The 26,382-nt window shown below is 39.3% G+C and overlaps 1 protein-coding gene across 1 annotated transcript in view; it reads right to left on the bottom strand.

Annotated features, from left to right (window-relative positions):
* The window catches only part of LOC126353897 (PAN2-PAN3 deadenylation complex catalytic subunit PAN2), a 263,163-nt gene that overhangs the window by 120,807 nt on the left and 115,974 nt on the right, over positions 1–26,382 (bottom strand). Inside the window, exons 10-13 of the mRNA XM_050003120.1 lie at positions 26,048–26,293; positions 19,404–19,584; positions 2,713–2,895; positions 2,457–2,629 (exon numbers count right to left, since the gene is read on the bottom strand). Of these exons, the coding sequence (XP_049859077.1) occupies positions 2,457–2,629; positions 2,713–2,895; positions 19,404–19,584; positions 26,048–26,293 (783 nt within the window). The remainder of the gene's footprint in view (positions 1–2,456; positions 2,630–2,712; positions 2,896–19,403; positions 19,585–26,047; positions 26,294–26,382) is intronic.

The raw sequence follows: 26,382 nt of genomic DNA, 5'->3' as shown, positions 1-26,382 counted from the left end.
CATGGGCAATATTTTCAAGGTTTATATCTATGATTGTTACCGTATTTACTCGAATGTAAGCCGCACATGAATCTAAGCTGCACCTGAAAAATGGGACTAGAAATCAAGGGAAAAAAAAAAAAAATTCCGAATCTAAGCCGCACCTGAAATTTGAGACTCAAAATTCAACCGGAGAGAAAAGTTTTAGGCCCACCTCCAAATTGAAACAAAGTTGGTCCACTGTAATATGAGACACAATTTAGGTAAAATGAATGGCGATACAGCTACAGTAGTTTGGTTGAGTCGTTAAGCTTTACCAGGTAGCCATCGCTATGCGTCAGGCACTCCGTCCGTATTTATACGGGTACCCTTCCTTTTTCATGTGCTTTGTCCAGTTTGAATTGATTGCTTATTTTTCTTTGATCTGATAAGTGCCATTCTCTTTGTTATAGGTGTTTACGTCACTCTAAGCTGAAGATGTATTACTGTACTGTGTCATGCATTGTTTGTCGCAATCTGATAATGAGTGTTAACAACAGGTCGCCGCTCGCGGCATCGTTTGCTTTTGTGCATGCTACCACCGCTTACAATTTTTTTAAAAAGAGAGAGAGAGAGAGACGGGGAGAGAGAGAGAGAGAGAGAGGAATCATCTCATTAAAGAAACAATGGCAAGAGACTGCTATTTTTTTGTTACTTACACTGCTGCTTTCTTTGATAATGATCAACCAGAACCAAATAATAGACTGCATATGATAGAAGACGTTCTAACGAGAATTTAGTGACAGTTTTTCTCCATTTGAAAATCTTTGCTGACGCCTCTTTAGTATATTACATTCTGCACAGAAATTAGAGTCATCTTAGATTTAAAAATCTAGTCAACTGCCGTGCTTCATTTCTGACTGTATCACTATTAGGCATAAGAATAATATGAATATAAACATGACATGATATGTATATTCTTCTGCGTTTGCTGTTGTCTCACTCTTAATTTCGTAGTTTATTAGGCAGACAGGATTTAAATGAGATAGCAGCAAACATGAAAGAATACATGGCAAAATGTTTATATTCGTATTATTCTTATGGTGAAGAGAATACTGCATGTGATTCACAATTCATAAAAGTTTCTATTAGCAACCATCTCTTCTCACAGGTAAGAAAAAAATCAGAACATAGAGTTAGCCATATTGACAAACATCCCAAACAGTCTTGTCATTCGGATTTTCGTAGTACATTGAAATGCTGCTACATTCAAAAATGAACAAACAATACTGAATTTGTATTTACTTCGTTGGATAATGTATGAAAATGCAGTGGTCGAAACTCAGGGCGGAGAAGAAAGCTCGTCTTCCACCTTTTTTTTTTTAATTTTAATTACTGACGCAGAGGTTTTTGCGCCAGGATTTATCTTTGTGCCTGCAAAGCATGCCTGTGTAGCGCTACATATATTCGATGGCAGACGTTAGTTGTGGCAGCACCTACCAACATTTTTCAGAACTTCGCTTACTTTGCACTCGCCACAGGCGGTTTTTTGGATTACAAAAACCAGAAAAAAGTGTGGCTTAAATTTGAGTAAATACGGTAGTCGCCTGTCTGATGACTTCAAATAAGACTGCAGGCTGCCGGCTGTGGTTGGAATTCATCGCTCCATGTGGCTGCTACAGAGAGGTCACGGCTGTGATGTGGACCTACTGAGCCATCCTCTGATGAAGGGCCAAACCTACAGACTACAAGCTGCCATCTTCTGTTTGCTAGGATGGCAACTGAGTGCCCCCTCATGGGCAGTATGTGTATTGCCTTCCTGGCTGCACGGTACATGGGCTGAGGGAAACCTAGCCATCCAACTTCATTACAACTGTCATGGACAAGAAGCTTCGAGTACAAGTCTAAGCATGCATCCATCTTTGAGAACACTGAGGCCCATCCTATCGACAGAAGCATGCCTGCGGTCCACATTGCTGATTCCCACTACCGCACCCCCATGCTGCCTCACTGTCAGGCAATGTGCCTGATCTGCAGCAACGTACATGAGGTGCCAGAGTGCTGTGTCTGACATTATTTACCAACACCTAACCAAGCAACCTGGCCCCATTTCCTGTGCGCAGGGGAAGACAATATTCATATTCACTGCAGCAGTCACATCAGTAAAATGTTTTTACAGATACCGCTGTTTCACTGACACAACCCTGATGCCCCCTGACCTGACAGGGGACCATTACAGTATGCGTCTCTCTTTAACACCCTTAACTACAGATATCAGTACTTCCTTGTGACAGCAGAATCTAGATTTTTCGCAATATGGTATAAATATTTTAACATTGTCTTATGCTGTATTGTTTAAAGTAGTGCTAAATTTGATCATATTAAGGTCTGTTGAAACCAGAGGGCGGGTGGGATGGGGGTGAGGATTGGCAATGAGGAGGTTTTGGGCAGTAGTACTGTGACTGAACCAAGCCTTCCTGATTATAAACACCACCTACCTGGGGATGATCGAGGCCACAATTGACAGCCATGATCTGTGGAAGGGCTGTTATCTTTCGTGAGCGGACAGACTGGCGATAGCGGCCACAGTGCTCACACCAAGCTGGAGTTGTCTGCTCAGGAAACATACTTCTCATCAGTACATCACAGAAAGTGTATTCAGCCTGGTTATCTGTAACAGTGGTGGGGTGAAGTAATTTATCACAGAACAGACGTGAAAAATCAGATAGTAGCATATCAGATGGTAAATAAGACCTGATGAATTATGAGGGTAGATGAGATTTGTCAGGAGAACTATGGATTCTTTTGATACTTCACTATTGCATGTCATACAAATATGAGTGTTCATCTGACGTGTTCCAAAGAGCAAGCTGATTTCAGTTTCTTCTGGCTGCATATCTTCAGTTGTGCACTGCTTTGATGAAGCCTGTGTGCCACCTGAAAGTGAAATGAACAGTAATCAAGCAAACAGCTTTATCATCCCCATTTACTTTTACCTATTTTGTTCAATTATTAGATACTGTGTAATAAAAGAATAATAATACCCAAAAAAAGTTTTGCTATAAAAATATATTTTGTTGTACAAATAACACTGGTTGTGTGATTTAGCAATACACAGTAGGAGTTCCAATCATTGCCTATAATAGCTGATGATAAATGCAAGATTGATCTATATCCATCTCTGTTCACACTGAAAGCAAAAGCTCTTGACTAGCAGCCTGCTATCATGATAAATGAAAGATTAATTATGTCTATCCCTGTTCACAATAAAAGCCACAATTTTTGACTAGCAGCCTGCCATCGGATCTTTTGCTATCACTTAAAACTATGAGGAGGATGCCTGAAGACTATTTAATTTCTCTTAAACACATTTCTAAAATTTCTCTTAATCACATTTCTAAACACACTGAAATGAGAGTAAAAATTCATTATCCACACAAGTTGTTATAGTACATAAATAATATGTATTTGTGACCACAGAACACAAGGGGTCTAAGTGACATTTTCTAAAACTTCCAGTTTTATTGAAATTATGGTATTTAAAATAGTAATTTTCTGAGTGGTAAAGAGATCTAACTGGATTTCTTGACAGGTGCTCCCACGTATTGGAGTGCCCCTTCACCAACTAACAGATGTAGTTCATTTCTTAAGAGCACAAGGGGTCTATGTGTCACTTGGCTCCCTTTCGTTCTAACTTGTTTTGTTTCGCTGGTCACATGTTACAACTTGATTCTGACTTCAAGCAGCCCATAGACATTTAGGCCTAGTTTTTTTCCGTGCCGTTTAAAAGTTTCTCAATAAATTCAATGTTTCAGTTTCCACATAAGAAATAATAACTTTTCAGTACTGTAATTCAGTGCCTGTTCCTTCTAGAGAAGGCACCAACATTGATGACAACCTTTCTGACTCAGCTAAAGTAGCTACACGATAACACTGAAAACTATCAACAGTAAAATTACCTTAGCATTTTAAATTAATAATTAGTAATTAAATCCATAAAATAACACTGAAATCATTGCAAAATGAGATTAAGTGAGGTAAACTTTTGTTTACTAAGTTCGATATTGCATTGTGCTTTGTATATCCACCATGCACTTTTAGAGATCATTCTGATGTTGACAAGGACTACTATCCTGGCAAAGACAGTGTTACATGCGGCAAAGAATTGTCATGTGATTTGATTTATTTTATCTATCCGTTATAGAGGAAAGTTCTCATTTGCTTCTATTCGAAGATCTTCGAAATGGCAGTACTCCTAGCCACACAGGTCCTACATTTTTTATTGGTTTTATACTAAAAGTTGTAAATTTATATATAGCTTCTGGAAGGACCCCAATCAATCACCGTGGCACAATCAAATAAACTCCTGTAAGTGACCACGTCAGGACTGGGTATTATGTTACAGTTACTAGAAAAACTTTTTGAACCCTTTTTAGTATTATCCATTTAAAATTACATTTTTATCCAGAAAATGGTGAAGAAGAAGGTCGAGCACTAGTACACCTTCCTGACAATGCCATTCCTCCAGAGACTCAAAGAGGGGGAAAAAAAACGAGTAAGAAGAGTTCATGCTTGGAAACAAATACAAAGAAAGAAGCTTAGATACTCAAGTCAGTCATATGTTGACAAAAAACAAAGTACACAAAAAAAAAGGCACGCAACCGTATGACCACAACTGCCGGTATAAATATACTGATAACATCCCTTCACAACAAAGACAAAGCATTTTCATTCATATTGAAAACGTGGAAGTTGAGAATTGCAAACAGCACTTTTAAATGGAACAACTGTGTTAGCACCGGTAAAATGGAGTAAAGAAACAGGTGAAAACAAAAAAGGTGTTTCATGTATACTTAATCTAGGTGGATACAGAGTATACAAAACATTTTTTCTCAAATCCTAGACAAATCAAATAAAAGAGTGACACATAAAACTGTAAAAAAAAATAAATAAATAAATAAAATAAAATTTGGGGTAGGAAGGAACCAGCACACAAAATTTCTTACCATAGGATCGAAATAATCAAGGAATATTTCACAAACTCCTCTCATTATCAAATCCATTATAGTCATGAAAAGTTTCCAAATGTGAGATATCTTAACCTCGACTTAAATTTATCTAAAATGTACAATTTTTACACAAAGTGGAGTAAAGAAGGAAAAAACATCAAGCCTGAAAAAGAAAGTTTATGCAGAAAAATTTTCAACACTGAATTCAAACTAAGTTTTCACAGGCCCCGAAGTGACACCTGTGTAACGTGTGCCAGGCTGCAAGTTGCGATAGAGAATGGTACCAATGAAGAAGAACAAAAAGCTGCAGAAGCAGAAAAAGAATTACATCTGCGAAAGGCAGACCTGCTAAGGATATAAAAAAACAAATACAATGAAGCAGATGATAACAATACAACTTTTACCTGTTTCAACCTTCAAATGATGGTGCCAACTCCAAAAGTAAGAAATTCCAATGCTTACTACACACAGCAGTTATGGACATATAACCTCGACATTCACGATCTTAAAACCGAAATGGGGCATATGTACTTGTGGCATGAGGGGCAAACTGGCAGAGGATGCCAAGAGATAGCTTCCTGCTTCCCAATGTAAAACACTTACTAGCATTTAGTGATAACTTTGGGGGCAGAAAAAAAGCAATTTGACTGCCAAATTTGGGCTTTAGGTTGTGAGAAACACCCAAATTGAAACAGTGACACACCATCTTTTGGTATCAGGCCATTCAGATAATGAATGCGACCAAGATTTTGGGCTCATAGAAATCAAAAAGAAAAAAAATCCAGAAACATGTATGTCACAAAAAGAGTGGATGGACTTGGTTGCATCGTCAAGCCTTAAGAGTATTTTAAAACTTATGGAAGATAAGGGTTTCATTAATATCCTGAAACTCAACATGTTCTTTCCAAAAGTAGTAAAGGGAATTCGAGGAAAGTAGTTCTTCATTTCAAAAAGTCAAGTAAGGAAGTGCAAACATTGTTTCTTACAAAATATTAAAAAAAACAAAAAAAAACACAATATCAAGAAAATCAAAAAAGTTTCAAGTGATACTGAATGTCTAAGAATTGAATAATAGTCTGAAATGTAAAAATGTAGTTAAGCAGATATCAAAGTCAAGTATGTTCTGCTCAGCAGTATATTCTGGCAGCGGGTGGTCAATTTTTTACAAAAACACATCAGGAAGTATTGAGACATTCAAATGATTCCACCCCCATTAGGTCGCCTACCTGCAACAGCTTCCAGATCTTCAGCCCTAAACCTTACATCAAAGTATGTTTTCATAATTTTTTATAATAATAAAATAACTTCATTAAGCTTCTGCAGTCATTTTCCTTTCCATTTCTTTAGAAGGAAAGGAATCTTATAGATATCTTCTTAAAGGAAGTGCAAACATTGTTTCTTACAAAATATTAAAAAAACACAATATCGAGAAAATCAAGAAAGGTTTCAAGTGATACTGAATGTCTAAGAATTGAATAATAGTCTGAAATATAAAAATGTAGTTAACCTTTTTATTCTACAAAAATTATTTTTTCCAGCTTTAACTCTGATTTACTCAAAACTGTTAAAATTGCGCTTAGACTTCTTGTGTTCTAGGGTCCACATTTATAAATGTCCCATACAAACAGAAATAATATCACATAACACAATCACAGCACATGCAATAGGCAATGCTGCTTCTCAAACATTAGGGCCACATTCACAGTGAATAAAATAAGTTAGCACCATCATCCTATGACTACATAGTATTTTACTTTTAAATGAAGTGCCACTAGATGCAACAAACATGTTAATTTTGTTAACTCCCAGCAGATGTTCTTATCTAAGTACCAGAAAGTTTTAAGGTACTGAATTAGCACTGTCAAATTAACAGGACACAAATGAATATCTTTCAATCCCTGTTTGCTCTCTCTTTACTAAATGTGGACACAATGTCACAGTATGTTGTGAGGAGGACTGTGGGTTTTTATTTATTTATTTTTTTATTTTTTTGGGTTGGGGGGGGGGGGGGGGTGAGTGAGGAGGCAGGGGAGATCCAGATAGTATAGGTTGTGAAGCAGACTTTGAGGGGTGGGTGTGTGGGTACTTAGGAAAATTCTTAAAATCGTTTGGCCAAATGTGATACCCAACAAAGACCTTTGGAATTGAACTAGAGAAGAATCTATCACTTCTGGTCAGACGACTACAGGGTTATAAACACAAAATCAAATAGGGGTAATGCAGGAGTAGATTTAATAATGAATAGGAAAATAGGAATGCGGGTAAGCTTCTACAAACAGCATAATGAACGCATTATTGTGGCCAAGACAGATACGAAGCCCTTTGGTGAAAAGAGACCAACTTGTATGAACATCAAGAGCTCAGATGGAAACCCAGTTCTAAGCAAAGAAGGAAAAGCAGAAAGGTGGAAGGAGTATATAGAGGGTCTATACAAGGGCGATGTACTTGAGGAAAATATTATGGAAATGGAAGAGGATGTAGATGAAGATGAAATGGGAGACACGATACTGCAAGAAGAGTTTGACAGAGTACTGAAAGACCTGAGTCGAAACAAGGCCCACGGAGTAGAAAACATTCCATTGGAGCTACTGACGGCTCAGGAGAGCCAGTCCTGACAAAACTCTACCATCTGGTGAGCAAGATGTATGAGAGAGGCGAAATACCCTCAGACTTCAAAAAGAATTTAATAATTTCAATCCCAAAGAAAGCAGGTGTTGACAGATGTGAAAATTACCGAACTATCAGTTTAATAAGTCACAGCTGCAAAATACTAACGCGAATTCTTTACAGACGAATGGAAAAACTAGTAGAATCGGACCTCCGGGAAGATCGGTTTGGATTCCGTAGAAATGCTGGAACACATGAAGCAATACTGACCCTAGGACTTTTCTTAGAAGCTAGATTAAGGAAGGGCAAACCTACGTTTCTAGCATTTGTAGACTTAGAGAAAGCTTTCAATGTTGACTGGAATACTCTCTTTCAAATTCTGAAGGTGGCAGGGGTAAAATACAGGGAGCGAAAGGCTATTTACAATTTGTACAGAAACCAGATGGCAGTTATAAGAGTCGAGGGACATGAAAGGGAAGCAGTTGTTGGGAAGGGAGTAAGACAGGGTTGTAGCCTCTCCCCGATGTTATTCAATCTGTATATTGAGCAAGCAGTGAAGGAAACAAAAGAAAAATTCAGAGTAGGTATTAAAATCCATGTAGAAGAAATAAAAACTTTGATGTTCGCCAATGACATCGTAATTCTGTCAGAGACAGCAAAGAACTTGGAAGAGCAGTTGAACGGAATGGATAGTGTCTTGAAAGGAGGATATAAGATGAACATCAACAATAGCAAAACTAGGGTAATGGAATGTAGTCGAATTAAGTCAGGTGATGTTGAGAGTATTAGATTAGGAAATGAGACACTTAAAGTAGTAAAGGAGTTTTGCTATTTGGAGAGCAAAATAACTGATGATGGTCGAAGTAGAGAGGATATAAAATGTAGACTGGCAATGGCAAGGAAAGCGTTTCTGAAGAAGAGAAATTTGTTAACATCGAGTATAGATTTAAGTGTCAGGAAGACATATCTGAAAGTATTTGTATGGAGTGTAGCCATGTATGGAAGTGAAACATGGACGATAAATAGTTCAGACAAGAAGAGAATAGAAGCTTTCGAAATGAGGTGCCACAGAAGAATGCTGAAGATTAGATGGGTATATCACATAACTAATGAGGAAGTATTGAATAGGATTGGGGAGAGAGAAGTTTGTGGCACAACTTGACCAGAAGAAGGGATCAGTTGGTAGGACATGTTCTGAGGCATCAAGGGATCACCAATTTAGTATTGGAGGGCAGCGTAGAGGGTAAAAATCGTAGATGGAGACCACGAGATGACTACACTACACAGATTCAGATGGACGTAGGTTGCAGTGGTACTGGGAGATGAAGAGGCTTGCACAGGATAGAGTAGCATGGAGAGCTGCATCAAACCAGTCTCAGGACTGAAGACCACCACCACCACCACCACCACCACCACCACAACAACAACAACAACAACAAGTAAAGTAAGCAAGCCTGGTGACAGATCTGGTAAGATGAGAACCAACATTCTGTCCTGATGACCATGTAGTTTTAATTTTGATCTGGCAGCTACTTATTTTAGTGGAGTAATGCATAGTTTTAGCCTGTCTGACAACATTCTTTGGCTCTTATTGTATTGCTTGTAGTTAAATTCTGTAACTAAACTGTCATCTATATTATGATACAACCACCACTGCTTTCTACATGATATTCTAATGAAATGAATTAGCCAAATGTTTTGCTTAATAGTTGTGCATTTCTGCCTGCAATTTCAATGTGGAGAAGAACTGTCCAAAAGAAAATAACGGAAGATTCTTAAGTGTATTATATTTCTCTTTCAAGTTATTTTTACTGCAGACTTCTTACCAAATATTCTTTTTAAGAATGGTTTTAAGTAGATGGAAATGGTGAGCTCTGAGAGATGAAATAGTGATGGCAACGGAGAATCAAATGGGGAAAAAAGGGCAGGCCTAGCAGAAATCCTTGGGTAACAAGTGAGATATGGAATTTAACTGATGGAAGGAAAAAATGAAAAAAAAATAGTAACAAATGAAGATAGCAAAAGGGCATACAGACATCTAAAAAAATAAATGACAGATGGTAAGAGTGACACAGCAGGAATAGCTAGAGAAGAAATTCGAAGCTGTAGAGGGAGGCATCAAAGTTTTTATTTCTTCTACATGGATTTTAATACCTACCCCGAATTTTTCTTTTGTTTCCTTTACTGCTTGCTCAATATACAGATTGAATAACATCGGGGAGAGGCTACAACCCTGTCTTACTCCCTTCCCAACAACTGCTTCCCTTTCATGTCCCTCGACTCTTATAACTGCCATCTGGTTTCTGTACAAATTGTAAATAGCCTTTCGCTCCCTGTATTTTACCCCTGCCACCTTCAGAATTTGAAAGAGAGTATTCCAGTCAACATTGAAAGCTTTCTCTAAGTCTACAAATGCTAGAAACATAGGTTTGCCCTTCCTTAATCTAGTTTCTAAGGTAAGCCGTAGGGTCAGTATTGCTTCACATGTTCCGGAATTGCTACAGAATCCAAACTGATCTTCCCGGAGGTCCGATTCTACTAGTTTTTCCATTCGTCTGTAAAGAATTCGCGTTAGTATTTTGCAGCTGTGACTTATTAAACTGATAGTTCGGTAATTTTCACATCTGTCAACACCTGCTTTCTTTGGGATTGGAATTATTATATTCTTCTTGAAGTCTGAGGGTATTTCGCCTCTCTCATACATCTTGCTCACCAGATGGTAAGAGTTTTGTCAGGACTGGCTCTCCTGAGGCCGTCAGTAGCTCCAATGGAATGTTTTCTACTCCGTGGGCCTTGTTTCGACTCAGGTCTTGCAGTGCTTTGTCAAACTCTTCATGCAGTATCGTGTCTCCCATTTCATCTTCATCTACATCCTCTTCCATTTCCATAATATTTTCCTCACGTACATCGCCCTTGTATAGACCCTCTATATACTCCTTCCACCTTTCTGCTTTTCCTTCTTTGCTTAGAACTGGGTTTCCATCTGAGCTCTTAATATTCATAAAAGTGGTCCTCTTTTCTCCAAAGGTCTCTTTAATTTTCTTGTAGGCAGTATCTATCTTACCCCTAGTGAGATAAGGTTCTACATCCTTACATTTGTCCTCTAGCCATCCCTGCTTAGCCATTTTGCACTTCCTGTCGATCTTATTTTTGAGACGTTTGTATTCCTTTTTGCCTGCTTCATTTACTGCGTTTTTATGCTTTCTCCTTTCATCAATTAAATTCAACACTACTTCTGTTACCCAAGGATTTTTACTAGCCCTCGTCATTTTACCTACTTGATCCTCTGCTGCCTTCACTTCTTCATCCCTCAGAGCTACCCTTTTCTCTTCTACTGTGTTTCTTTCCCCCATTCCTGTCAATTGCTCCCTTATGCTCTCCCTGAAACTCTCTACAACCTCTGGTTCTTTTAGTTTATCCATGTCACATCTCCTTAAATTCCCACCTTTTTGCAGTTTCTTCAGTTTTAATCTACAGGTCATAACCAATAGATTGTGGTCAGAGTCCACATCTGCCCCTGGAAATGTCCTGCAATTTAAAACTTGGTTCCTAAATCTCTGTCTTACCATTATATAATCTATCTGAAACCTGTCAGTATCTCCAGGCTTCTTCCATGTATACAGCCCTCTTTTATGATTCTTGAACCAAGTGTTAGCTATGATTAAGTTGTGCTCTGTGCAAAATTCTACCAGGCGGCTTCCTCTTTCATTTCTTTGCTCCAGTCCATATTCACTTACTATGTTTCCTTCTCTCCTTTTTCCTACTACCGAATTCCAGTCACCCATAACTATTAAATTTTCGTCTCCCTTCACTACCTGAATAATTTCTTTTATCTCATCATACATTTCATCAATTTCTTCATCATCTGCAGAGCTAGTTGGCATATAAACTTGTACTACTGTAGTAGGCATGGGCTTCGTATCTGTCTTGGCCGCAATAATGCGTTCACTATGCTGTTTGTAGAAGCTTACCCGCATTCCTATTTTCCTATTCATTATTAAACCTACTCCTGCATTACCCCTATTTGATTTTGTATTTATAACCCTGTATTCACCTGACCAAAAGTATTGTTCCTCCTGCCACCAGACTTCACTAATTCCCACTATATCTAACTTCAACCTATCCATTTCCCTTTTTAAATTTTCTAACCTACCTGCCCAATCAAGGGATCTGACATTCCACGCTCCAATCCGTAGAACACCAGTTTTCTTTCTCCTGATAAAGACATCCTCTTGAGTAGTCCGAGATCCGAATGGGGGACTATTTTACCTCCAGAATATTTTACCCAAGAGGATGCCATCATCATTTAACCATACAGTAAAGCTGCATGACCTTGGGAAAAATTACGGCTGTAGTTTCCCCTTGCTTTCAGCCGTTCGCAGTACCAGCACAGCAAGGTCGTTTTGGTTAGTGTTGCAAGGCCAGATCAGTCAATCATCCAGACTGTTGCCCCTGCAACTACTGAAAAGGCTGCTGCCCATCTTCAGAAACCACACGTTTGTCTGGCCTCTCAACAGATACCCCTCCGTTATGGTTGCACCTACGGTATGGGCATCTGTATCGCTGAGGCATGCAAGCCTCCCCACCAACGGCAAGGTCCATGGTTCATGGGGGCAGGATAAGAACGTAATGCTTGTTAATTTTATTTCGTTTTATGCCCTTTCCTTATTTCTTGGAACAAAAATAGTAGTATTTCTTTTATAAATGAATGTAAATGAGATAGTTGGAAAACTAAAGAAGAAATCACTGGATGGAAGGTGTGCTATTCTCATGCCCATCTGTTGTGTCGTTGGGGAGTACCAATATTTGGTGTAGATTGAAGTATTTCTGTTGCCTCCATTGTGTATCTCACATACATGGGAGTAAGGTAAGAGAGAACAGAGTAATTTTTCTCTTCCTCTAAAAGTGAATGGGCATAAAAATTTTCAAAGCTTTGATCTCTCAACAGCTTGATACTTACCAAAATTAATATTAGAGACCTGCCACAATAAAACTTTATAGCCTGACCACCAAAATACACTAGTACAAAATGATTCTCTGGTAATTAGGAAAATTCTTATTTCAAGATTGTTTAACTACTGACAGAGGTGATCATGAGCCAAAAATTTGTTGTGAAATATGTTCCACAATTTGATACTGTCATTTATCAACAAACAACCATTTCCACTACTATAAATTTTCACTGTGGACCACTGCAGAGAAGTGAACCGTGTTTAGCAAATGATATGAATCATAGCTCACTATCTGACGAGGCACATGTTGCCACTGGCAGTTTTTCAGTAGCTAGCAGTGGCTGGCATCGTGAGTCAAGTCAACAAATTAGCTGGTCACTGACAAAAGGTTAAGATGATGATACAGTGGTTATTCTGGACTTTATGGGGATTGTTGGGAAGCAATGCTGCACAAAATAAGTAGAAGGCAAAAGGCTACCATGTCTGACCATGGGAACTTCGAAGGGTGGGCCGTAACAACATCAACAGCCACAACCAGGAGAAGTTACTATTATTTCTTGAGGCAATAGCTTTTCTCATCTGTATTCTGTTACTAAATAAATCTGGATGCAGTAATGACAGTGTGCACAATCTGTTTGTGTATGGGATGTTAATGTGTAAGTGAGGTTACTGGTAATTTTTTTTATAAGGAATTTAGGATTAGTTTTATCTGAGGCATCTATAGTCTGTCGGTAAACTGAAGAGCGAGTGAGCGAGTCCCCACTCTGTCAACCCAGCTACGTCACAAGGCGCTTCTACAGGCTGTTTCACAAAGTAGTAGCGACCCTGCCGCGGCACGCATTAAATCTGTGGTGACACCATGTGCAGATACGTCGTGGCTGCGTTTATTTTTAGACACATGAATTAAGGCCATAGGGTATACAAAAAATGATAGCTTCTTTCAAAACACAACATTATAGAGTAAATAATATTAACATAAGAACGGAAGTCAGGATGCTACTACAAAGATAGGACCAAATGGCTGTTCATGTGAATATATGTTGCTCTATTGCTATTCGTAAAACGAACCGCATATAATGCAATCAATATGTAGAATTTAAGGCTTGTCCCTACTTCGTGTTTTTACTAAAATGTTGAAGTTTTCTTTGAAGGACTGCATTGAAACTGAGCAAGGTGGCGCAGTGGCTAGCACACCAGACTCGCATTCTCGAGGACGACGGTTCAATCCTGCGTCCGGCCATCCTGATTTATGTTTTCCGTGATTTCCCTAAATCGCTCCAGGAAAATGCCAGGACGGTTCCTGCGAAAAGGCACGGCAGACTTCCTTCCCCGTCCTTCCGTGATCTGATGAGACCGATGACCTCGCTGTCTGGTTTCCTCCCCCAAACAACCCAACCCCAACCCAACTGCACTGAAACTTAACAATTCTTGCAACACGAAGAGTGTTTAAAAAGTAAGCAGAAATTTATAATTTTGTGAGTTCCATTAGTCCGATTTGCACTACTTCTTTATCATTGGCTTCGTAAACATATCTCAAAAGTATGTGTACAATGTTATGCGTATTGTTGTCAGCTGTCAAAAAGGTTACATGTTTTGTGGTAGCATCAACGAATATTTGTTTTGTATAAAAATAGATTAGGGATCTTGCATTAAATTTTGTTATAAGAATAGAATAAAGTGTATGAAATTTTTAGAAATGTTGAATATTGCTTTTGGTGAACCTGTTATGAGTAAACCAAGGGCATACAAGTGACACAAACATTTCAAAGCAGGCCTCAAAGGACAGCGGTTTTACAAGCATGGATGAGATTAAAAATGTACAGTTAAAGAGACCTATAAGCTATGTTGAAGAAAAAGTTCGTAAAGTGTTTCGGGAATTGGAAAAAGCACTGACGTAAGTGTACAGTATGTAATGAGGAATATTTTGAAGAGTGTAACATTGCTGTAGATTAACAAATAAAGTTCTTACCGAAAAATAAAAATTAATATGTGAACGCACCTCGTAGGTCAAACTTTTTGCTTAGAAGTGTAAATGTTTCGAGGAAAATTTCAGCAGTGTTTGGAATAGCTATTGGGCACATGTTTTAAGCAATTTGTCTTAGAATCAGGTGAATAGTGACCGAGATAGAGATTTAGTGTTCCGTAAGCATCAAAAGTTTTACATGATTTTGAAACTGTCTATAGCGATGGGTTTTCTCCCAAAATTATTAGTTTTCTTTCGTGGCGATTCCAATAAACCACGTGGCTTATTTTCATGTTCCTTCCTTATGCGTCCTATTGCGCGAGGCTGACGTTGGCATAAATTGCCACCATTTGATTGGGACTGGTAATATTATTATAGTTATAGTTCTTTTTGGGTCGCCACTCTAATACACGCTGTAATAACATTACAGACGACTGAACGCTTTTTACTCTGCAAATACCTCCTCTTCTTCGTATTCTACACATTTTCTTGCAATGCTAGACGATTATCCGTCACCTCCGGATATCGAAGCATATTAGTAGGTATACAAAGTTAACCGACTGACACTGGCAACTAAGATGACATAAACAGAAACGACGTATATCACCGCACGCCAATCTACACCGCTAACGGGCAACAGATTTTGGGTGCCCCTGTAGGCCGGTGGCAGCGTTCTTCCAGGAAAGGCCACTTCCCCCACCAAAAGCGCGGCTCATTCTTCAGTTTACGGACAGACTATACACACCCTACAGAAAAGAGAATCTTTGAAAATAAAATGGATGAAAACTATGAAAATACATTTTCTGCTGTTGGCTGATAAATTTAAATGGAAAATTATGTACCCTACCACCCTACCAGTAGACATTGTTATGGAGGAAGACGAGCTGGTGTATGTAGTGCAGCAGATTAGTGCAGACGACAGCCATTGGGGGGGGGGGGGGATGCAAGCAACATCATGTTTGGACAGATCCACTGACAGGACTGTTTACCTGTGGGTGACAGTAACCTACGTGGGGCAGTTCTAATGCTGAGTTCAACCACACTGGGCCTTGTCTCGTGCCTCACATCATGTGCCATTTGTGTGCGCGCTCAGTGATCAGTCGTCCATGCCTGCCATATGTTGCGTTCATTCTTGCGCAAGTGTTTGGGCAGTTTTGGACTTTCTGCTTCTCTGCTGATTGACTCACACAGCGAGTTTCGTTTCCTCCTGCTGGGTTCTGTTACCTAGCTTGTGCTTAGCCACCATCAGCCCACATAATAACCTGTACAGCCAGTGTTGTTTAGTGGCTGTGTAAATACTTAAGTGGTGACTAAGGATGACCATACACATGTGACATTCCTAACTTCTTTTTATTCCTTTTTCAGTGTTAATTTTGGGCCACCATGGATCTTACATTTTTGAAAAGCCAGCACAAACAGTTGTGCCTACAGAAGGATCAGGAGGAAGAGAAGCAGCACTGGCAGCTGCTGACCAGCAGCTGTACGACCTGACCAGATGTCTACACTGTTAAAACACACTGTGGAATAGCTTCATGCCCATGACATGCAGGTGATGAGCCAGGGGCCCACTGTGCAATTTTCTTCCCCAATGAGTGTGTGAAAAGATGGGAGAATTACCTGCACCAGTTCTTGCTGCATTGCCAGGTAAGGTGTACCATCAATCCAGTTGAAAACCCTGCCTTTTTGGTGTCCAGCAGTATGGCGTCACTCTCCTTCCGCTCACTGGGCTAGCCAGCAGCCCTATGTCTATTGTCCGTTCGATGAGTCTGCCCGCACATGGAAGCCGTATGTGGCATATCCTCTCAGGTGGGTCATTTAACAACTGTTTGTGACAGTTGGTGAACCATGTTCAGTCATCAGTTGCCCTCGTATTTTCATTGGACTGGGACTGTCTCTGATGACTTGCATACATGGCACCAACGTATTTTACTATCGTTGGTAGTGGATGTCTTGCCGGTTGAGTTTCAAGTACATACACGCGTGACAGTCAGCCTCATCTCAGATATGTAAAGGCTCTTCGGCAGCCTGATGCTGCAATGCAATGGCCACTACATCAAGTTCTGTCTTGTAGTAAACAGTGTATTCCTATGGATGACCACCTCGGAGCAATCATCAACCTGCAGGCACCCTAGGATCCAATGGAGATCCAGTCTTTTTTGGGCAAGAGTCCATATTACACGAAGCTCAATCCCCAGGCTGCGCACATCTGCCATCCTCTTAACTGGCTTTTCAAACAGTGCATTAAGTTTGTCTGGTCTACTGACTGTTAACGGGCGTTTCAGTCCCTCAGACAGTGTTTGTGCTCTGCTCCCTGGCTTCTTTCATGGTGGGTAAACATTTAACCCTGACAGTTGTATGGTTCTGCCTCAGTGGAACCCAGATGGCACCAACAGCCCATCGCTTATGATTTCTATGGCACAATGTAGATATTCGCAGGTAGAGGAGGCGGCAGTGGCAACTGTCTTCAGAATTAAACCGTTTAACGATTTCTTGTATGGGGTAAAGTTCCTACTCATCACCGACCGCAAGTAACTGATCTCCTTAATTGGCCCTCATTCAAAGCTACCAGATGGGACTACTGACCAACTGCAGAGGTTGGTCCTCTTTCTCAGTAATTACTGTTATGACATTGGTTACCATTCCACTGTCCAGCATGCAAATTCCAGTGCACTAACATTTGCCAATGGAGACCAATCCAGAGACAATTGGCAAGAGGCTCTTAAGGTTGCATTGGATGACATCTTACAGCAAACCTCATTTGATTTTCTGTTGACAGCACAAAGAGGTTGTGACAGCCATGGCCACCAACTTACTTTTCTGGAAAAAATGTTTTGGCTACCCAGGTGGGTGGGTTAGAGCACCTCTTTTCTTGTGTGGATCCAGCATGGCATACATTTCTTCTCCTCCGTAATTACCTCAATGTTGTCCAGAGGGTCCTCTTGCTTGCAACAGGGGAGCAAAGCTGTCACGCGGTCTTCTACCACAGTGTTGTGTCCTCGCATACTCCAGTTGCTACATGCATCACACAGGGGGATGACACGTAAGAAGCCATTGGCATAATGTCATGTCTACAGGCCACCAATCAACCATGACATTGAACATCTGGTGCAGGCTTGTGAGGTTATGTACAGAACAACGCCTTATCAAATTTCCTGTACATTGCGAATCTGTTCTACACATCATCAGCTGCCATTGTTTGTGCATTCTTGATCATCTTTGCCACTGTGTGATCACTGTCTTCAATAATGGCCAGCAATTTGTGTTGGAGGAGTTTGAAGACATGTTCACAATGGTATCCAGTATCTGACCACTGCCCTGTTTCACCCAGCTTCTACCTCGGTGGCGGAGCAGTTCTTGTGTACATTCCAGATCCAAATGAAGAAGTCTGTCTCTAACTCATCTTGCAGCAACGCAATGTCAAGTTTTCTGACCCTGTTTCGGGTGATGCCAGTCAATGGGTGCAGCCTGGCAGAACTTTTGTGAGGAAATCACTTGCTGGGTCTCCTGAATTTGTTGTGCTCTGAGATGCATGCCGTGGACCATGAAGGCTCACAGTGGTTTTACCTGGGGACTCCCATTTGGGGCTGGTCTTCTGATCGAAAGCAGAGATGGCTGCTGGGTGTCATGGCGGGCCACAAATGTCAGCAGTTGTTTACAGCAGATGTCAGTTGGGAGTAGCAGACATGTCATTCAAATCAGTTGTGCCTGCACCACTTTTGGTTTTCACGTCTGTGATCTTCCAGTTAGCCTGGTAACAGGATTGATTGTGATGATGTTCAGTGTACAGGTTCGCATTTGCTATGATGTGCTTCCTTGTTGTCACCGCCTTTCGTGACCTCAGACTCTTCACCCTTTCACCCCTGTGACAGAGCAGGCGGCATAGGTGTTGCCTCCTGCAGTGGTCCGTCTGCTGCCTGGGTCTCTCACATTCTCTCTGGTTTTGCATCAAAGTTTGTGATACAAGCCTGGCCATCTTCAGCTGTATTTGGCCTTTTTAGGGGGATATGGTTTTAGGATCACTGGCAGCAGACAGAGCAGTTGAGCTGGTGTGGGTAGGGCAGCAGACTAGTGCAGACAACTGGCATGGAAAGTGCACACACTGCATTGTATGGGCACACCCACTGATTTAAGTGTTTAACTGTGTGCAATGGTAAGCAGGGTGGGGCAGTTCTAGTGCTGAGATCAGCCACTTGGACCTTGCTTGCGTCTTGTGCTGTGTGCCATTTCTGTATGCTCAGCTGTAAGCTGTCCACATCTGCCGTGTGTTTTGTTCATCCTTAAGCATGTCTCTACATCGTTTTGGGCTTTCTGCTTCTCTGTACATTGACTCACAAGGCAAGTTTTCATTTCCTTCTGCGGGGTTCTGTTGCTGGATTGTTGTTGAGCCTCTATCGGCCCGTACAGTGCCGACAGTATTGTTCAGTGGCACTGACACACTTGTGCAAGTACAAAGAAAACAACTGTAATAAAGGCATTTTGGGGTGCCTAACAATAACAAGAAAACTGGCATGCATCTCAGACCATGGACAAATTTATTAAATGAAGAAGAAGTAATAAAAGAGCAGGAGGTACCATATTAAGAAATAAGAAGCGTGAAGAGAACAGGGTCATGGTATGTATTAACAGAGAAAAATTATCAATGAATTTTGCAAAACGTGTCTTTTGGGAGAGGGGCTGAGGGGGAGGACACCAAGTATCTGGGATCTCTGGTTGCTTACTCGAGAAGTTCCAATAGTATTTGAAACTGTATGAGAATAGTACTAATGAACTGAAGATGTGCAATGGCCTATGAGACATCCTCAAAATGCTGGGATTAGTATTCATGTCTGTTGGAACACAGCATTTTAATTTATCACATTGATTCATTTCAATAGATAATGCACTGTACAATGAGACTTTCATTTGTGAACTGACCTTCCTGTTGGCGATCATGTCGATTCTTTGAGAGTCTTAACTGAGCACTGCCCAGTATGCTTGGGAAGTCAAGCTCATTGTAAACAAAATCAGGCTGACGTGAATTTTCAGCTTCCTCCTGACGCCGCCGTGTCTCCAGTAGCTCACTGTGCATCTGGTGGAGTATAAACTGGTTCCAGTTCTGCAGAAAGAGATAACATATAACAACATGAGTTTTTCAATACGATTTTATTTGTGTAAGTAAACATGGGCACAAGAGAGTGAGCTTCAACCTCGTAATGACTATTTCACTAGTAATAATGTAAAATAAAGTAGTTAGGATTTGTTATGGTTGACTTTTCCCAAATTATTTTCAAACTGCTTGCAAACTTAACCAACAGAGTACAAATATAAGACCATAAAATGGTATATTTAAAACTTACTAATCAAAACAGTCTTGATTCCATAAAAACATTTATTAAAATATTGATTGGTTTCAGTTTATTTGTAGACCATTTCCCAATGGTTTCACACAGAGGTGGTGAATGTAGGAAGTACCGTCTGTCGGGAGCTGCATGTCAACTGCTTATGTTCATCTCCATTTGAGAATGGTCTGAAGATTGTCTACAAATAGTCTGAAACCAGTCAACAGTGTAATATACGTTTTTATGCAGTCAAGACTGTTTAAATTAGTAACTTTTAAATTTTGCACTGAGATTGCTGTTCTTCCAGTGATGTGTTCAAAAATCATAACATGGTAAATAAACACTGTTCAGTAATTTATTTACTGACTGATGAGCACATTAAATACAATTCTATTAAGAGCCATCCACCATAAAAACACACAGTAGGTAGTTTCCAACCATCAACTCTTGAAGATTCCTAGGAACCACACTGATAATATCATAAAGTTTGTACCAAAAGATCTGTAACATAAGGTTCAAAATGGTTCAAAATGGTTCAAACGGCTCTGAGCACTATGGAACTTAACTTCTAAGGTCATCAGTCCCCTAGAACTTAGAACTACTTAAACCTAACTAACCTAAGATCACCACAAACATCCATGCTCGAGGCAGGATTCGAACCTGCAACCATAGCGGCTGCACGGTTCCACACTGTAGCACCTAGAACCACTCGGCCACCCCAGCCGGCTGTAACATAAGGGCCCTATATATTTGTAGCATGGCAGTGTAAAAGAAAGAAAAATCTAAACACAAAGAACGCAGGAGATATCTGAAGGCAAGTCCGTAAGAATAATTCATAGCTCCAAGCATTAATATACCATCATGATCAGTCATTTAACATCCAGTGCTCGATAAAAGCATCTTCTAACTCTTTCCAAGGATTTTCAGCATCAGCAACAAAGCAGTTCTTGAAATATGATCATTACAATGAAGTAGTAGTGTGTGTGTGTGTGTGTGTGTGTGTGTGTGTGTGTGTGTGTGTGAGAGAGAGAGAGAGAGAGAGAGAGAGAGAGAGAGAGAGAGAGAGAGAGAGAAGTTAACAACATTTTCAGTCTCCTTTATACAGTATGTTCACTCACCACTCAATGGATAAACTATACGACGAGTTCTTAACATCACTCCTACCACTATTTGTACAGAAGTACATATCAAATTCCATTTCTGTGTGATGTATTTGCAATCCACTAAATGAAACCTCTTATTTACTCTATACATCTTCTGAGAAGCAACTGTATGACACAGAAAAAGACGCGAGATTTGTTATTGAAAATTATTTTCAACAGGTAGTTCATGAGACTGCAGGGATAGTAAATGGTTGTGAAAACACACTTGACTCCTTAGCAACAAATAATCCTGAGCTAATAATGAGTATTAACACAGATACAGGGTTTAGTGAACACAGGGTTGTCATAGTGAGACAGAATATTGTAAACCCAAATCCTCCAAAACTAAACAAAAAATATATTTATTCAAAAAAGGAGATAAAAAATTCACTTGACACCTTTCTGAGTGACAATCTCCACTCATTCCTAATTAACAGTATAAGTGCAGACCAGATGTGCTTTGAATTCAGAGAAACGGTATCAACAGCAATTGAGAGATTCATACCAAATAAATTAAAAAATGACAGAGCTGATCCCCCTTCGTACACAAAATGTGCCAGAACACTGTTGCAGAAAAAATATCCAAACTAAAAAACTGGAAAGTTGCTCAGATCACACCAATATTAAGAAAGTTAGTAGGAGTAATCCACTAAATTACAGGTCCATATCATTAACATTGATATGCAGCAGAATTTTGGAACATATACAGTGTTCAAACATTATAAATTACCTCGAAGAGAACAATCTCTTGGTATACAGTCAACACGGATTTAGAAAAAATCGTTATTCTGAGACACAACTAGCTCTTTACTCAGACAAAGTGTTGATTGCTACTGACTAGGGATTTCAAATCGATTCCATTTTTCTAGATTTCCAAAAGGCTTTTGACACTGTACCACACAAGTGGCTTGTAGTGAAACTACGTGCTTATGGAATAGTGTCTCAGTTATGTCACAGGATTTGTGATTCCCTGTCAGAGAGGTCTTAGTCCATAGTAACTGATGGAAAGTCACGGAGCAAAACAGAAGTGATTTCTGGCATTCCCCAAAGTTGCGTTGTAGGTCCTCTGCTGTTTCTTATCTATATAAACAATTTAGAAGATAATCTGAGCAGCAGTCTTAGGTTGTTTGCAGATGATGCTGTCTTATCATCCAATAAACTCATCAGAAGATCAAAATAAATTGCAAAACAATTTAGAAAAGATATCTGACTGGTGCATAAATTGGCAATTGACCCTAAATAATGAAAAGTGTGAGGTCATCCACATGAGTGCTAAAAGTAATCCATTAAACTTCGTTTACACGATAAATCAGACAAATATAAAGGCCATAAATTCAACTAAATACATAGGATTACAATTATGAACAATCTAAATTGGAAAGAACACAAAAAAAATCTTGTGGGGGAGGCAAACCAAAGATTGTGTTTTATTGGCAGAACACTTAGAAAATGTAACAGATCTACTAAAGAGACTGTCTACACTGTGCTTGTCCATCCTCTTCTGGAGTAGTGCTACATGGTCTGGGATCCTTACCAGATAGGATTAACAGAGTACATAGAGAAAGTCCAAAGAAGAACAGTATATTTTCTATTTTCACAAAATAGGACAGAGAATGTCACCGAGATGAAAAAGGATTTGTGATGGATACCACAAAAACAAATGGTGTTTTTTGTTGTGGTGGAATCTTCTCACAAAATTTCAATCACCAACTTTCTCCTCTGAATGCAAAAAAATTTTGTTGATGCATACTTACATAAGAGAAATCAGAGCTCGCGCAAAAGGTATGGCTGATCGTTTTTTCCACATACTGATCGAGATTGGAATAATAGAGAACTATTATGAAGGGGGTTTGATGAACCATCTGCCAGGCACGTAAGTGTGATTTGCAGAGTGTCCATGCAGATGTAGATAATTTTATGAAATACCAAGATTCTGAAATATGAGAAACAGTATCTTGCAAATGAAAGATGTTAAGTATTTTACATATATTGGTCAAGGACTTGAGATACAACAGAACAAAATGGCAACTTTGTGCAAAGAATGGCTTTCAGATCACTCAATGGGAACAAATTATTACTGTGCAAGCTAGAGAGAAGGTCTGTCATTAAAGGTGATGTCACTGAATGTATCTTACAGAGTTCCAACAGAATGCAATAGAATGGATCAAAAATACTGCTTAACTAAGCAAAAGCTGTTATAAGCTTGAGATGTTGCTGTAGGGTCTAAATTAAAAAAAAAACTTTTATTTACTAAGAACTATTAGTTCTTTTCAATGCTTGATTTGTGACAGTACACACTGGTATGCCATACCAGCACCTCAAAAGAAAACAAAAGAAACTGAAAGAAAAGAAAAAAAAATCGCAACTGTAGATTTGAGATGTGCTATGACAGAACTTTTGTTACGGGTGAAGCAATGTAAAACAAATATTGTATTCACACTAATTAAATGCTTAGAAAAGCGTTAAAATAATGTTTTAAAAATCAAAATTTTAAAACATTCTACCACGTGTATAACTTTGACCCCAATTTTTGGGACACACTGTATATCTAATGAGGCAGAAAAGAAAAACAGAATATACAATATACCATCTTGGAATCAGATCTGAATAGAAAACAATTATATTTGAAAACAAAGCACAATATTTTTCAATCCAAATAACTTTTTTTAAGTTTACCTACATTCAGTTTAGCAGCAGCCTAAAGGATTTTTTTGGTGGTTGACTTGTGCAGCTCCAATGATAATTTTCTTGGTATGTATAAATTATTGGTATGTACAGGGTATTTATAATTGAAGTCAAACTTTTTAACTGCTGTAGAAATAACACCACTGGTCAGAATGACATCACACTGTAAGCATCATAATTTAATTGTGGTCGACCACAAATGACAAATGAATCATACATCAATGCCGAAGGTGTACAAACTGTACTACTCAGTGTGCCTGGGTATACCGGTGTGATACTGTTAGTTATGTAAACGTAAGTCCATCCACCACAGCAAGGTTATATCACACTGGATGGGAAAAATCAGTTTTTAATTGTCCTGAGGCCAAAAACCACATAAAAAGCATCAATCAAATTCAATCAGATTATTAATTTCTGTGTGACTGACACAAAACATGTTCAATACGCTGTCCACTGTTATATGAAAGAAGTTGAAATCAAGAAACAGCATGTTCCACAGCTGACCAAAGTGTTTCTGGAATCACATTCAGGATGTGTTTCGCAATGCACGCCTTCAATGCTGCTAAATTTGCAATCAGAACATTGAACACAACATCTTTCAGATAGCCCTACAGCCAGAAGTCACACAGATTAAGATGAAGTGATCGGGATGGCCGGGCTCTAGGGAAATGGCAGCTGGTAATTCTAGCATTTCTGAAATGGCACTTCAGCAGCTCCTTAACTGGATTTGCAATTTGTAGAGGTGCGCCATCTTGCATAAAAATGATCCCATCCACACTGTCGGAGAGCTGGAGTGTTGGGGCTGCGCAATAGACACACTAACAGCACTTGCCAGTGATGGTACAAGTAACAGGACTAGAAGCACACGTCTTTTCGAAAAAAAAATATGGCCTTATGATAAACGATGCCATAAATCTGCACCACACAGTAACCTTTTCAGGATGAAGTGGTACTGGTTGATTTGCGTGTGGATTTTCTGTTGCCCATATTCGACAATTCTGTGTATTGACATATCCTGTCAGATGGAAGTCGACTTCATCTGTCCACAAAATCTTCCACAGCCAATCATTGTCCACTTACTTGTGAGCAAGAAATTCTAAAGCAAAGCTCTCTCTTGCTGGCAGGTCAACAGGAAGCAGCTCGTGCACATGGGTAATTTTGAATGGACAGCAAAAAAGGTTTTGTAAGATTTTACACAATGTGATCATGGGTAAGTCCAATGATCGAGCAATTCTCCATGCACTACACATTTGCACATCACCACTCGTCTCCTCCTGATTTGCTGGAGCCACTGCTTCCACTGACATCGAATCAATTTGTTTCCTCCCTTACCAGGCTGCACACCAAAAGAACCTGTCTTTTCAAATTTCCGAATCTTTTCTCTAGACCCATGGCTGGCATCAAACCAACGCCTTTTTCCAAACCCTTCAGTGTCCAGAACTTCTGCAGAGCAACGTGTGCACAGTCATCATTCTTGTAATACAGCTTTACAAGCAGAGCATGATCCTGCATAGAGACAGTCATGGCAAATGTCACAGATGCGTAAGGAAGAAAGCCATGTACTTGGTGTGTTTATCAACTTCATGTCAATGTGCACGACAGGTGTTTTCATTTATGTATTCTGATACATACATCACCATCTATTGATCACCTTTCACACTATTTTTTTTTCTTCTGCCATACATTTTCCCCTTTCTCTGATAATGTTCTGTTGCAATGTGACATCATTCTGCCAAGTGCTGTTATTTCTACAGCGTTTTGAATGTTTAACATTAATTAAAACCACCCTGTATATATTCTCAATAATATCCAATAACATTTGCATTCAGTACACTCTAGCTTCTGAAAATCTTCAGGGCAGTGATTGCTCAATGTAAGTTAATGTTGTAAATTGATTTTCTCTTTGATGTTGCAAGATTCCAATAGCCCAAAAGTTATCATGTGCACCCCAATGTATTGTACATTTACAAGTTTTGTAATAAGTTAATTATCATCTCTTAACTGAAAACATGTTTAAGAATTCTTCCCTTATTCCACATCCATAGCACCACTTCAGTTTTTAGACATAAATGTGTAGTATGTATTCTTGTTTTATGATATGTTCTACACCCTTGGAGATCCCCTTATTATAAATCTATGGGACAAAAGTAAATCTAATTTAATCTAATAAAAGTATTTCGTAATCACTGTAGTGAATACTATTAGAGTATCAAGAATTCTTAGAAAATTCCTGACAACACAGTCAGTCTGTTCTCTATAGAAGCAATCTCCAAAGCCTTATGCAATGACTAATTTAAGGCAGACCTCAGAAAGAATCCCATGCTAGGCCAAAGGACACACTCCAAAGGGCAACAGCTATGACTCAGGCATATATTCTGGTGAAGAAGATGTATCTGCAAATTAATGGCATTACCTGTATCAGACTAATGAGGTTAGCCCTTCTACGAGCCTCTGGATTCCGGTCAGAGAGAATTAATCCAAGAGCAGAAGCTTCAGGCACAGTCCGAAAAGCACGCAGGAAGTTGTTGGACTGACATGGAAGTCCTTGAGAATTATCCAGCATATGAAAGAGGAATCCAAGCTCACATGAAAGGCAGAATTCCTTGCAGCATAAGTGTGAAAGCAGGAGATTGTGAACACTCTCAGTGTAGTACAAAACCTGTGTATTAACATAATAATAATATAAATAATTAACATAATAATAATATAAATGAATATTTCACGTGCAATGAACTCATATAAATACAA

Source organism: Schistocerca gregaria, chromosome 3 (genome assembly GCF_023897955.1).
Source record: "Schistocerca gregaria isolate iqSchGreg1 chromosome 3, iqSchGreg1.2, whole genome shotgun sequence".
Lineage (NCBI taxonomy): Eukaryota > Metazoa > Arthropoda > Insecta > Orthoptera > Acrididae > Schistocerca > Schistocerca gregaria.
The sequence above is the reverse complement of the archived record's forward strand: the minus strand, read 5'-3'. Positions and strand labels throughout refer to the sequence as shown.